We start from the raw sequence: 15,286 nt of genomic DNA, 5'->3' as shown, positions 1-15,286 counted from the left end.
CGAACTGTGGAGGGAATATAAATCCCATGTTGGTGTGGCATGAAAAGTCAGGCATTAAGGCATGGTTACAGTCCCATATTCAGAAGTATACCCTCAGAACTAAAAATAGATTTGTAGTTCTTGGAGATTAGAATGGAGAAAATCCCCAAATTCTGTAACTTTGGATAACACCTCAATTGTATAAAAAATATTTTTTATACCCCCTCATGATCCATACATGGGTAATAAGATTGAAATTGGGTAGTGCTGCTGCTAAGGTGTTAATGAGGAGTCCAGTCTCTGTTATATTAGTTTCAAATGTCATGTCTCTTTAAAAATAATTTTTGCTTCTTTTATTTCTGTTTCTATTGTGGTTCAACTTGTTAATCTCTCTCTACCTCATTTTAAAAATAGAAATAATAAGACATTTTCTGCTTACTCCAAAGGGATAAAATTAGATAAATATATACAAAATATATTTTAAGCTGTCAAAAAGTAGCTAAATGTAAGATATTATTATGTTTAGCCATTTGGCAATGTGCCATGCTTCAGTGCGAATTTATTTATTTTTCTCTATTGAGTTATCATGAAGCTATTTTTGTTTTGGTCAATTAGTTAGAAACTCATGCATTTGGCAGCTTAAAGTGATCATTTTTGTTTTTCATATTGTTCTCTTATTTCCACTCTATAATTTTGTCACTATTTTGACAGCTTTGATAATTACCAGAGAATAAATATAGTGATTATTGGGGTTACAGGTCCTTCGTGTAGTATAGAAAATATAATTAATTTACTATTTAGAACTTTTCTATTTCTGTAAAGAGATTAAAAGACCAGAAACAATCCTTCCAATATGTCTTTAATATGGTTCTAAAATTCAACCATTAGAAATTGAGTTTCCATGGAAACCATAGAAATTGAGTTTCTAATTCAATTCTATGATGTTAACTTTTTCTCAGTGAGGAATATTAAATGAATGTTCCATTGCTTAGAAACTATTTCTAAAATGCCCTGCACATGTATGTTGGTATAAGAGCAAACCCCACAAGGGAAACAGGGCTGAAATATATATTACGTAAAAAATAAAGGTGTGTTTCCCTTGCTTTCATTAATAATTAAAAGATGACTCTGTTTTTGATCAAAAAGGGGAAAGGCCAAACCTACCATTTTTAAAAGCAATAAAACATTCTTAAGTTGGGTTAATTCATAAATATCAGTTTTATGTTGTTTTAAATTAATAAATCACCTATTAAAGACTGGGAAAATATTCAAGATTTTTAAAACAAAATAAAGCTGGAATCCAGTCACCAATTTAAGTATACTGGCTTGAATTTCACACTTTGGTCCAAAAAACAATTTCTCCAAAATGACAATTCTAACAAGACTTGTAGTATAGCCAAATAGAACCTTCCAGTTAGGCCACTGTGATTTATTTATATGTGATGTCCCAAAATAATTATATGGGCTACTTTCATTCTGTCTAAATGACTTTTCATTTCAAATCATGAATTAGTATCAGTACAAAGTTCTTTAAACCACACTTTAAGCTTTTCCTCCTGACACTGTCTGACCTGACTCTCTGAAAGACTAAAACTTAGGTCCTACACTTGGTAAAACATGGTCGAGCTGCTGCTATATTTTCCATATGGTAAGGTGTCTCCCTGTTAAATAGAAGACATGAACAGGAAAAGAAACAAAATGGAAAATGGCAGAAAAAGCAATGTTAAAGAGAAGAAAAAAATACTTAGAGAAAAAGAAAAGTATGGAAGAAAAGAATTGGAAAAAAAAAGAAAATGCAAATGATATTAATGTGGTATTTCAGTCTTTCAACAGTAAAGTTTATCACAACCATGCAACCAGAAGGCACTCACTTTGCTAATTCTAATACGCAGAATTACGTTTTAAAATCAACGGATATATTTTAACTTAAGAACTCAACGAAAGTTATGACATTTTGTCCTCACAAGTAAAGAGCTGAAATTCTGGATTATTTATAGATTTTAGATTTTATGGCCTAAATCAGAAATACCACTGGCCTCTGGAAAATCGGAAATGCAATGAGACTAGTTGATGCATGTTCTTCATCTTCAATCTTTAAGCACCCATTTTCTGACACGAGGCTTTTTATAATTAAATAAAAAACTATTATTATTTCAAGGTATTTCTTTACATGATGTTTTTCTTTATCAATTTTATGCATTCTCAAAATTGTAATCCATTAGCTGGGGAGACAGCACTTCTCCTCCTTTTCAGAATTGAAAAGCTTTGATGAAGTGCTTAAATATACCTCTCTGTATATGTGTCCCAAATAGAAAACATGATGATTGGAAGAGAGATCATTACCAAAGTTCTTTCTTTTTGAAACCCAGAATAGAAAAACAAGACTTGCAGAGAGAAGCTTTTCTGTAGAATTACTTCACTGTTGAGTTTTCAATTGTTTTTAGGAAACACTATAAGAGAACAGTCATAATCTGTAACATTATATGAACTCATGAATTATTTTCAAAAATCTTATTACAGCATTAACTGCAATAGCTCACTTTTCTTTTGGGTACACAAGAAGACCTGTGTGTCCCTGAGTCACTGGAAAACATTTGGAATGTTACTGCTTCACCTGAGCTTTCAATCCTCATTCCTCAGAGTAGAACAAGCATACTCTGTGTACTTCCCCATGTGACAAAAGAGAAAGTAACATGGATACTTTCTATTAACTAATAATAGGATTTAATAATAATAATAATTAATAGTAGGAAGTCCGCTGTGAAGTGCTTGCTCAGAGGAGGTGAACAGGAATCCAACCAAGCCTCTAGTGCTAACTTCCATTTATAGGACATACAGAGGTAAGGACATTCATAGGCCAATCCTGAACACGGCACCCATTGACAGTTTCTGCGACAGGTTGTAGTCTTAAAAAAATATTCAAAGGATTTAAGAGACCTAACAAGCAAATGTAGCGTATGGATATTGTCTGCATCCTTATTTTGAATAAGTTAATGTGAAAAAGACATTTTAAAGACACCTGAGGAAATACGACTATGAGTTGAACATAAAATAATATTAGGAATTATTAAACTTTTGATGGTGATAATAATATGGATGCATTAAGAAAAAGTCTATTTTTTTTTTTTTTTTTTTTTTTTTTGAGACAGAGTCTCGCTCTGTGCCCCAGGCTGGAGTGCGGTGGCGCAATCTCAGCTCACTGCAAGTTCCGCCTCCTGGGTTCACGCCATTCTCCTGCCTCAGCCTCCCGAGTAGCTGGGACTACAGGCGCCCGCCACCACTCCCGGCTAATTTTTTGTATTTTTTAATAGAGACGGGGTTTCACCGTGGTCTCGATCTGCTGACCTTGTGATCCGCCCGCCTCGGCCTCCCAAAGTGCTGGGATTACAGGCGTGAGCCACCGCACCCGGCCAAAAAAGTCTATTTTTCAAAGATATATATTGTAGTATGTAAGAATAAAGTGACATGATGTCTGGTATTTACTATGAAATCTATTTTAGAAAAAGAAATAATTTATCCAATTTTTTTTTTTTTTTGGAAACAGGGTCTTGCTTTGTTACCCAGGCTGAAGTGCAATGGTGTAAACACGGCTTACTGCAGCCTTGATCTCCTGAATTCAACCAATCTTCCCACCTCAGCCTGCTGAGTAGCTGGGACTAGAGGTGTAGCACCACCACATCTGGCTGATTTTTGTAGCTTTTTGTAGAGAGAGGGTTTCACCATGTCGCCCAGGTTGCAAATCTTGATAATTATTAAATGTGATGCTCGGTATATAGGGGTCACAGCATTTCTCTCTACTTATGAGTGTGTTTGAAAATTTTCATAATTTCAAATTTTTAAAAACAAGTGAAAAACTCTAATGTATTTTTTTTATTTAAAAAAACCTATAAACTCACATAATCAGCAAAATTTGTTACTAAATGCAACTTTTAAAAAATATTTAACTTGCAACTCTCAAGGCCTACAAACACATTAGCATATGCCATGAAATTGTGAGATGGTTCATGTTAGCCATCTGGATTAGTTACCTGACAGTCTTTCAGCGCATTTTGAACAGAAGCCTGATCTCCAATTCGATGCTGTTGTTTTAGTCTCTTTTCCTGAGTTTCAAACCATGTTTTCAGACATTGTACATTATTTTCATATTCTGACCAAGATTCCAATAACCCTTCCAACAGCTGGATCTGAACAAACACAATAAAATGAAATTTGCAACTTTATTTTAATAAAATCAAATCATTGGCAGGCTAATTATTCTAGCCAGCATTTTCTCCACATTAAGAATTCTTAAAATACAGTTCATTGTGTACATGATTTAAAACAGGGGTGTCTAATCTTTTGGCTTCCCTGGGCGATACTGGAAGAAGAATTGTCTTGCGCCACACATAAAATAAACGAACACTAACAATAGCCAATGATACAAAAAAAAAAAAAAAAAAATTGCAAAAGAAATCTCATAATGTTTTAAGAAAGTTTACGAATTTGTGTTGGGCTGCATTCAAAACCGTCGTGGGCCGCGTGCAGCCCGTAGGCTGGACAAGCTTGATTTAATAAATGAATTTCATAAAGTATGAATCAATGACTATTATTGGGAAACAATAAAGGACTAAAGTCAACTTGAACCAAAGGCAAAATAAATCAAGAGGCATCTTTAGAAAACTGAAACATCATGAAATATACAAAGAGCACAGAGTGTATAAGAGAAAATCTTCAACAGGTTAAAGAAAGTTTAGGGTGATTAACCTTCAGCAGTATTATTGGAAGCGTTCTTTGCCCAGTATAGCCACACTACTCGTGAACCCAGTCTTCCTTACAGAGTGTGCCTGTTCTTGGGGTTTTCATGTAAATCTGGACGGTGGCAAGCCAATGGCTTACCTTCTCAGTTACTAGACCTTGCAGAATTTGCCAACTTTTATTCATTGCTCCAAGTTGCTCAGCAAAATCAGTCTTATCACTACGTTTACTTTCCACATCCTGACTGCTGATTTGTAGCACAGACTGGTTCACAAAATCCACCGTCAGCTGTTTACAGTTAATGTCTATCTTAAAACCCTAAAAAAAAAGAGGAGAAAATAAGATTATACAATAAATGTCTCATTATTTTTCCATGAGTTGGAAAGCCTTAAGTAACCTCAATATTAATATTATCACTTCTATAACTCAGCTAAAATGGCTCAATTTGTCTGTATTCACACAACTCATTATTTTTGGAAGCCAAATATATATATTTGTGTATGTTTATACGAACATAAACACAGATATACGTGTGTGTGTGTGTATATATATATATATTTTTTTTTTAGGTAGAAGATTTAGAACTAGATAAATTATATAACCTCACTATAAAATATTTATAAATTTATTTTTATAATTTCTGCAATTCTTTAAGAATAACATAAAATTATTCAAAATCATTCCTAGTACCAGATATTACTTTTTATTTCTGTAACTGATAATGCATTTTTCTTGCTCTTGAATTCCTATCTGGTCAATGTGTAAGAAACATACATTCCAAGACTTGGTTACTATAATTTGAATTTTTTAGTTCTTTCAAATAAAATGGTCTCAACATATGAAAAGTTAAAAACAAAAAATTTTAATTACCTTATATTTCTGAAGGTATTCATGAATTGCCTTGTAACCTATGGAATTTTTAATATTATCTTCATCCTTCTGAATAACATTTTCCATTAGAGAAATCCAGCTCATGACTTCAGAAATGGCATGGCGGGAAGGCAGTTTATCCATTTGGAGCTGTCCAAGTCAGGGAGAGAACAAGTCCCAAGTGTTAAAATGGAAACCCCAACTTCTGCTAACTTAAAAACCCTCCAATAATTCTTAAAAATGTACCAAGAGAGATAACACTCCTTAATGACATTTGGAGATCTTACCCCTATTGAAAGCTTGAAGTCAAACATCAGGCAAATGCTGAACAATAATAGTCATTTTATGTTCACCTGACATCCAATACTATAAACATTGTATAAACATTAACTAATTAATCAAAACACCAGAAAGAAGAGAATATTATTCTTATTTTATAACTAGTTTTATGAGCTTAAAAAAACTTAACCATAAAACATTCAACAGATGTATTTTATTAATTATCTTATAAAATCTCTGCATATTGACTCAGGAATGTTAAAAGAAGAAAGAAAAATACCACACTACAAGCTATCATTTTCTAGATTTTTTGGCACTCTTATATTTATTCCTAAGAACATAGCCAATTTCCTCAGTCCTTAGCTGATATACAGTACTTACAATTCGAAATCTTACTTAACATATCACGCATTTATGCATATGTGTATTATGATGATTTGGAGGAACAAAAGCAATCATTTAAAATCTTTGTATATCAACTTCTGTGTGGTGCTGAAAGACATAGCAATGAACGTGGGTTGGTTCCTGCCCTCTGGGGGCGCACAGCTGCTGCTTAGGAGAGATTAGGCATGTACATGAAACACAGCTATCCTGCCTGAAACACAGTGATGAGTGTGAAAGACAGATAAAGATAAAATGTTCTGGGATTTCAGGGAAGGTAGGTGTATTTTCAGATAAGAGGAGTATTTACATCTACTGGAAGCCAGTTGCTCTCCTATACATACGATTTTTTTTACATGTATTATGTTCTAAATCTTCATAACCACTCACTTTATGAGAAAAGTGTATGTCATTGTCCACATTTTATCCAGGAGAAAACAGAGTTTAAACAAAGTCAGACAAACATTCCAATACACATACCCACACCCACATACATACAAGAAAGAAACCCTCAGAGGAAATGCCTTCGGGGCAGGGCTTTGTAGCGTAGTTCACTTTTTAAATTTTATTTATTTATTTATTTATTTTGGAGATGAGTCTCGCTGTCACCCCGGCTGGAGTGCAGTGGCGCGATCTCGGCTCACTCCAACATCTGCCTCCCCAGTTCAAACAATTCTGCCTCAGCCTCCCGAGTAGCTGGGACTACAGGCGCATACTGCCACGCCAGGCTAATTTTTTGTATTTTAGTAGAGACGGGGTTTCACTGTGTTGCCTAGGCTGGTCTCGAACTCCTGAGCTCAGGCAATCCGCCCTCCTCAGCCTCCCAAAGCGCTAGGATTACAGGCATCAGCCACTGCACCCGGCCTGAGTTCACTCTTAATATTAACACAATGGGAAAGAGGAGGCCAGGTGTCTGGGACAAAGCTGATTCAAATTTGTGAGCAAAAGCAAAAAACGAATATATTTTTCCATGTCAAATAGCTTAAGTCAGTTATTTCCCACGAAAGCAATCCTTCTTTCTGTACCTGGTGGAGCTTCTCCTGGACGGCTGGGATATTTGTTAGCAGGTCAGTCCACTGGCTATCAATGTGCGACAGCTCAGAGCGCAGCGTGGCTGTGTCCACCTTTTTCAGTCGAAGGAGCTGATTTCCAGTACTCAGAACAGATGATTTCAGGGAAGATTTGGCATCCACTTCTTTAGAAAACTCCTGAAACAAGTAGCGATGTTCAAATTAGGGTTAAATAACCAGACAATTCATTAAAAGCAAAGCTATCAATTTATTGCATGAAACAATTTCCTTTACATTCTGGAGGGGATTATACCGAACACTCAAAGAAAATGACACCAGTACACCCTTGCCCTCGAATGAAAGCAAACTACGAAGCCTCTACTTGAAAACTACTCTGAAGAGGCAATGTTGAGTCATGGAACCCTATTATTTTGCATAATTATGGAACACACATAGTTAACATTAATATATTCTCTATAGCTTAGTTTTTTAAGTATATTCACTGATGGTTGACTTCCTTCCTTCCTTTTTTTTTTTTTTTTCTTTTTAGATGGAGTCGCTCGCTCTGTTGCCCAGGCTGGAGTGCAGTGGCACAATCTCAGCTCGCTGCAACCTCTGCCTCCTGGGTTCAAGCGATTCTCCTGCCTCAGCCTCCTGAGTAGCTGGGATTACAGGCACACACCCACGCCCAGCGAATATTTGTATTTTTCATAGAGACGGGGTTTCACCATGTTGGTCAGGCTGGTCTCAAAGTCCTGACCTTGTGATCTGCCCGCCTTGGCCTCCCAAAGTGCTGGGATTACAGGCGTGAGCCACCACGCCTGGCCTGACTACTTTTCTACTGGTGCATGGGTCAGGCCTAACTTACAGGCCTGAATCAAATGCCTTAGATTCTTAGACTTACCAGGAAAGCATTTAGATGATCCCGGACCATTTCCAGCTCTTGTGGGACTGTCACAGATTGCTGAGTCCAAAATTCTAGCCTGTCTTTTGCAGACTGTAACCAGTGAATTAGATCTGCAGATTCACTTTGATATCTGTAAGTACATTACGGAGTCTATTAAGTAAACATTTCATCCCTATCTTCTGCTCACCTACATTACTCACCAATGCCAACAGTTTTAAAACAAGAGGTCTGAAGATTTAGAAGAAAAATGCATGAGGTTGGCACTCTGAAATTTTCTTAATATTGATACCTTTATCAAGCCCATCTCTCTGGGTTTCCGCTTGCCTGTCTTTCAGCTGGGTATAAAAGTATCTTTCCCCTACTCCTTCACATTGATGCTACTTAGAAAATATCAGATGATGGTTACAAAAGGTCCTTTGAAATAAAGGCAGCTTAGACACAGACTATGTCATTGTGTAAAAATCAATCCTCCACCCTGCTGAATGTTTCCCATTGCCCTTGAGAAGCTTCCACTTTTCTCTTTCTCTCCTTCCACTCTTTCTCTTTCTCCACTTCCATTTTCTGTTTCTCTCCCTCTCAGGCTTTACTGTGATTTCTCAGACACAGTCATTAGGCAAGGGAGGGTGAAACTCAAAGGCAAGGTGCGTTATGCACCTGCCTCCCTGCTCACTTTTAATTACATGTTTATATGAGTATACAAGAATCCAAGTGGGAGGCCGGGCGTGGTGGCTCACGTCTGTAATCCCAGCACTTTGGGAGGCCGAGGCGGGTCGATCACGAGGTCAGGAGATCAAGACCATCCTGGCTAACAAGGTGAAACCCCTTCTCTACTAAAAATACAAAAAATTGGGCCGGGCGCGGTGGCTCAGGCCTGTAATCCCAGCACTTTGGGAGGCTGAGGCAGGCAGATCACAAGGTCAGGAGATCGAGACCATCCTGGCTAACACGGTGAAACCCCGTCTCTACTAAAAAAAAAAAAAAAAAAATACAAAAAATTAGCCGGGCGTGGTGGCGGGCGCCTGCAGTTCCAGCTACTCGGGAGGCTGAGGCAGGAGAATGGCCTGAACCCGGGAGGTGGAGCTTGCAGTGAGCCGAGATCGCGCCACTGCACTCCAGTCTGGGAGACATAGCGAGACTCTGTCTCAAAAAAAAAAAAAAAAAAAAGAATCCAAGTGGGGACTTTCTACTTACCTTTTTTTTTTTTTTTTTTTTGAAACGGAGTTTCACTCTTGCTGCCCAGGCTGGAGTGCAATGGTGCAATCTTGGCTCACTGCAACCTCCCCTTCCCAGGTTCAAGCGATTCTCCTGTCTCAGCCTCCCAAGTAACTGGGATTATAGGCATGCACCACCATGCCTGGCTAATTTTGTATTTTTAGTAGAGATGGGGTTTCTCCATGTTGGTCAGGCTGATCTTGAATTCCCGACCTCAGGGGATCTGCCCGCCTCAGTCTCCCAACATGCTGGGATTACAGGTGTGAGCCACTGCGCCCGGCCTCTGCTTATCTTTATTTTCCAAACTATACAATAAGTTCCTAGAGGAGCCATGTCACTTTCAAGTGAATATCTACTTGCCTAATTTATTTATTTTTGAGACAGACTCTCGTTCTATTGCCCAGGCTGGAGTACAGTAGCATGATCATGACTCACTGAAGCCTCGACCTCCCAGGCTGAAGCAATCCTCCCACTTCAGCCTCTCCAATAGCAGGGACCATAGGCATGTGCTACCATACCTAGTCCTTTTTTATTTTTTGCAGAGATTGGGGTCTTACTATGTTGCTTAGGCTGGTCTTGAACAGCTGGCCTCAAGCAATCCTCCTGCATTAGCCTCCACAAGTAGTGAGATTATAGGTTTCAGCCATCATCCCCCACCCCCACTAGCCTTATTAATACAATGTAGCACTCATCTGAAAATATACAAAACAGTCATGTATTACCTGGTCCAGTGTTTCAATATTGTTTCCAGTCTGTGAAGTTCCTTAGACACTTTGTTGGTGTTACTTAGCCAGCGCTCTCCAAGTTGATTTAGTTGACTTTCTAGATCTGAGCAGCTGATGGATATCAGAAGTCGTTTGCCATCATCTAATACTTGATATAATTTGGGCTGGTATTCATTAAGGCTAGATTTTAAATGCTAAAATCATTGAAATTATGAGGTTACAAGTTTGGATATGCAATTTTTGTCTTTAAGAATTATAATTTCTCCAGTACCTACAATGTTCCCATTACCTGTTATTGGAACTTAAAGTATACTCACTCAAGTAACACTGAAAACTTCAAGATGTTTCATCTATATTTAAGTATAGATGGTCTCCTTTTGTTTATTATTATTATTATTTTGGTAGTGACTTTAGGTGGATTTAAAACTTTCAAATTATTGTTATTATTTCAAGAATTGTGTGGCATCAGCATAAATTAATGCTTGGTGGAGGCTGAATTTTCAAAAAGAGCTCTCATTAAAAAAAAAAAGAAAAAAGAAAGACTTTTAATAATGTCCAACTATAAATAACAGAAACATTATCTCCTTTCAATACCAATACCTTGAAAGAAAAGTAAAAGTACTAATAAAGTAATTGATCACAAATTTGTTTACATTCTGTTAAAACTATTGGTAAGGTTCTAAAGGCAATGTGGCAGCTTGTAACACCAACCTGGTAGAGTGTTATGCGGTCAATAAGCCTGTCCTCGTTCTCCTCCACCAGACCCACGCTTGGGATGCTGTTTTCCACCACCTCCAGCTGTCTGCTAAGCTCCTGCTGGTCCTCATCTAGATGCGACCACGTCTAGAAACACAACATTTGTCTGTGAGCTAAAAAAAACGCTCATTAGGGAAATATATTCTTCCTTGTGTGCAAAATACGTGCTTGACAGATTTCCCTTAAAGTTACATCAGAGATGTTTGCATTGGGGTTTGCTTTGGGAAGCAAAAGATGGCTTTAAGGCAAGTAATCAAATGGTGACGCTTGAAAGCATTGTGAATGGGCTCTGGAATCTGCCACTAAGCCCCTTTATGGTCGTGAGTAAGATACTAAACTCTGTATCTCTTTTCCATATATTACAACGGGGATAATAATAGCTGTCTTCTCCATCATGAGGATTAAATGGAATAATGTGTGCAGTGTACCTTCTAACGGGTATGCACATTTTTTTTTTTTTTTTTGAGACAGAGTCTAACTCTGTCGCCCAGGCTGGAGTGCACTGGCACGATCTCGGCTCACTGCAAGATCTGCCTCCCAGGTTCATGCTGTTCTCCTGCCTCAGCCTCCCGAGTAGTTGGGACTACCGGTACCTGCCACCACACCCGGCTAGTTTTTTGTATTTTTTAGTAGAGACGGGGTTTCACCGTGTTAGCCAGGATGGTCTCGATCTCCTGACCTCGTGATCCGCCTGCCTTGGCCTCCCAAAGTGCTGAGGTTACAGGCATGAGCCACCACGCCCGGCCTTTTTTTTTTTTTTCTTTTCAGATAGGCTCTCACTCTGTTACCCAGACTGGAGTACAGTGGCACAATCATGGATCACTGCAGACTCGAACTCCTGGGCTCAAGGGATCCTCCTGCTTCATCCTCCCAACTAGCTGGGACCACAGGTGCATTCCACCACATCAGGCTAATTAAAAAAAATTTTCTGTAGAGACAGGGGTCTCACTATGTTGTCCAGGCTGGTGTCAAACTCCTGGCATCAAGAGATCCTCCTGTTTCAGCCTCCCAAAGTGCTGGGATTACAGGCATGAGCCACCACATCTAGCCCAGGTATGCATGGCTTTATTCTTTACCACAGTAAGGATTTAAGTCAAAAAGATGGGGATGTTTGCCTTTCATGTAACGAGTAAGTAAAACAATTACATTTGCATGTGAAACAGATATCTCTAAATACGAATATATAGCCTATATATTCTATTAAAGAAAAATAGCAAGTCACTTATTCCTAAGTTCAGACTTTTCTTTTATTTAAAACTGGAAAACACTTTTAAAAAGATGAGTTGAAGTCTTTTCCAATAATTTACACCGTGGGTCAGCAGTTTCTCAGTGTGAGCATGCTCACTTTACTGTGCAGTTGGAGGGGCAACAGGGCACAGTAGTAGAAACCCATGCTTTTTAAATACACTTACCAAATATCTATTTCCTGGTACTTTCAATGCCTAGGAATCTAGGAGTAAATATAACAGATACAAACCCAGGCCTTCTAGTGAGGAGAGACAGGTAATCAATAATAAAGAGTAAACCAAAAACAAACAATAAGTTGTATGGTATAATAGAGTTCTTGTGCTGTGGAAGAACAAAACAGAACTGGGTAGGGATGGGAGGGAGTGCCCAGGTGTGTGCCTGGCGGGGCTACAATTTAAATGGTGTCATCAGGTAAGTTTCACAGAGAAACACACATTTCAGGTTGTGAAGTCAGACAGATGAAGGTGTGATCACTGACTCTGCCACCAATTAACACGTGTCTTGGCAAGCCATTGCTCCCAGACTCGTTGCTGAAACAGGGATTCAAAATACCACCTCAAAGGGTTATGATAAGGATGAGATGGATTCATGTAAGTGTAAGAAGTCTTGCCAGGGGCCAGACATGTCAATAAAGCATAACTATTATTACAGAAATTTTGAACGTTAAAGGTAGATGTCTCTCCAAAATACAGGGAATTCCACATTAGGGAATTCTACATCTTGGATTTGGGGGTTAGCTAGCTATGAAAATGTTGGCCCAGGGAAAAACTCATTTGGAAAAAAATGCAAATAGGACCTGCAGACAACCCAGGTAAGAGCAGCAATATTCAGTAATATTGTGGGAGTGGGTGGTGGAGTCAAAAAAGTGGAGAGAGATTATAATCTCTAAAACTTCCAAGGGAAACAGGAAGAATGAGAAAGCAAGAACAGTTCAGGGCAACTGATACAGTTACTGAAGAAAGAAAGGAGGGTACTGTCCCATCAATAACGTCCTACATTTCCACAGGGTTCTACAGCTTGCCAGTAGCCACCACTGAGCACCTATTCTGTTCCAAGAGCAACCGCATTTGGGACAGAAAAAAATATTTCTACATTTTTCTTTTTCTTTTCTTTTTTTTTTTTTTTGAGACAGAGTTTCACTCCTGTTGCCCAGGCTGGAGTGCAGTGGCATGATCTTGGCTCACCGCAACCTCCACCTCCCAGTTCAAGCGATTCTCCTGCCTCAGCCACCGAAGTAGCTGGGATTACAGGTACCCGCCATAACGTCCGGCTAATTTTGTTTGTATTTTTAGTAGAGATGGGGTTTCAACACATTGGTTTGTTTCACCATGTTGGCCAGGCTGGTCTCGAACTTCTGACCTCAAGTGATCCACCCACCTCAGCCTCCCAGAGTGCTGTGATTACAGGTGTGAGCCACTGCACCTGGCCTATTTCTATATTTTTCATATGCTTAAGTAAGCTATCAGTCTGAATATCAAAACCCCAAATATCTTCATGCATAGTCTGAAGTCAGTGTGTATATATCTTACTTCCAACATGGCACAGCAGATAGCCAAATGTAAACAGAAAACACGGGGGGAACAAGCAACACAGAACCATAGGAAAAGTACAGTCCTAAGCCGGAGAGCACAGCTAGCTCTGAGGTTACATGAGGCAAACTGCATGGATCAATACGTCTTGCATCAAAGGTCCATTTTGCAGCAGGAAGTCTGCAGCACAGAAGACATGACATCAATGGTCTCACCTCTAGAATGTACTCCAGCTCCACACCCCTCTTGTGAGCCCGTTTCAGTACAGCAGAAGCCTGAGCCATCAGCTCTGTATGGAACTGGGTTTCCTTCTGGACTGCAAAGCTGATTATCTTTCTGAAGAGTGTTTCAGTCAAGATCATATGAGATTCCAGGCCCTGAAAGTATTCCTGCAATTTTTCAGGGAGAAAGAAGTCAGCAACTCATTCATGTATTACATTAGAATCAAAATTGGTTTAGGGTCGGGTGCAGTGGCTCATGCCTGTAATCCCAACAGTTGGGGAGGCTGAAGTTGGTGGATTACCTGAGGTCAAGAGCTCGAGACTAGCCTGGCCAACATGGTGGAATCCATCTCTACTAAAAATACAAAAATTAGCCAGGCATGGTGGCATGTGCCTGTAATCCCAGCTACTCAGGAGGCTGAGGCACAAGAATCGCTTGAACCTGGGAGGCCGAGGTTGCAGTGAGTCAAGATTGTGCCACTGCACTCCAGCCTGGGTGGAGAGGAGTTGACACCAACCTAGCCCTGGAGCTGAGTAGACAGCTCTGCATTTCTAGAGGAGAGTGAGGAGTGAGCGAGGAGTCCTTGAGCAGGACAAGGGAGGGCAGAGAGAGCAACTAGGACCAGGTGGACAAATGGACAAAAAGGAAACACAGGGAAAGGTAGAGTTAAGAACGAAGGTGGGCTCTTTTGAAGAGAGGCTCTGAGTTTTCCTTTGCCAAGCTCAGGTTGGAGCTCTGGTTGGAGGCTCTGTCTCAAAACAAACAAGCAAACAAACAAACAAAAACCATTGCTTTAAATGTGAAAGTTGACAGAACTCAGTTAATATATGAGCAATATCCTCTCACTCCCACTGGTCTCCGCCTTGGCCCAGGCACTTGTCGCCGTCTACAGAGAAGGGAGCTCTAGACTCCTAATCGGCCTCTCCACCCTCTCCACTCAAGTGCATCCTATACCTGGCTGTGCTGCACACACAGTGTCCCCAGAACAAGGATCTTCACGTGTGCCAGCTGCAGAGAAAACTCATCTACCCTCGTAATACCTCGTCCATGCGCAATCTGCCTTCCTTACTTTCCTGGCATGGCCTCTCACCGCCATGTACCTCCATGTGTTTTGGACACATTAGCTCCCGTTCCCCACCTTTGGCCTCTGCTTCTACTCTGTTCTTAAGATGTTCTCACTTGACACTTTTCGATGACTTTCCTTCCTCCATGGCTGGGCTTGGGCTCTACTTTCTGAACTTCTAGGATGTTTGGGTGCTCATTCCATGTTGTCAAGCACAGCTTTACACGCACTGATTGATATTAAAGATTTGCTTTCCTTGTATTATACCTACACATAACAGAACTGTAGGCCTTGCGCCATCCTACAAACGTTTTTGAAATGTTACTCTTTGTGTATAATAGACCCTGGAGGATGGAGATCGACCTTATCCC

At 39.5% G+C, this 15,286-nt stretch overlaps 1 protein-coding gene across 18 annotated transcripts in view; it reads right to left on the bottom strand.

The window, feature by feature from the left end:
* SYNE1 (spectrin repeat containing nuclear envelope protein 1) overlaps positions 1 to 15,286 on the bottom strand; it is a 530,910-nt gene that overhangs the window by 106,037 nt on the left and 409,587 nt on the right. For all 18 annotated transcript variants that reach the window (XM_050786838.1, XM_050786854.1, XM_050786847.1 and 15 more), the window contains 8 exons: positions 13,846 to 14,019; positions 10,809 to 10,940; positions 10,095 to 10,291; positions 8,158 to 8,290; positions 7,269 to 7,451; positions 5,584 to 5,733; positions 4,855 to 5,031; positions 4,008 to 4,163 (listed from right to left, as the gene is read on the bottom strand). In XM_050786838.1, coding sequence (XP_050642795.1) covers positions 4,008 to 4,163; positions 4,855 to 5,031; positions 5,584 to 5,733; positions 7,269 to 7,451; positions 8,158 to 8,290; positions 10,095 to 10,291; positions 10,809 to 10,940; positions 13,846 to 14,019 — 1,302 coding nt within the window. The remainder of the gene's footprint in view (positions 1 to 4,007; positions 4,164 to 4,854; positions 5,032 to 5,583; positions 5,734 to 7,268; positions 7,452 to 8,157; positions 8,291 to 10,094; positions 10,292 to 10,808; positions 10,941 to 13,845; positions 14,020 to 15,286) is intronic.

Source organism: Macaca thibetana, chromosome 4, assembly GCF_024542745.1.
Source record: "Macaca thibetana thibetana isolate TM-01 chromosome 4, ASM2454274v1, whole genome shotgun sequence".
In the NCBI taxonomy this organism is placed as follows: domain Eukaryota; kingdom Metazoa; phylum Chordata; class Mammalia; order Primates; family Cercopithecidae; genus Macaca; species Macaca thibetana.
Note: the sequence above shows the minus strand (reverse complement) of the source record. Positions and strands in the feature narration are given on the sequence as shown.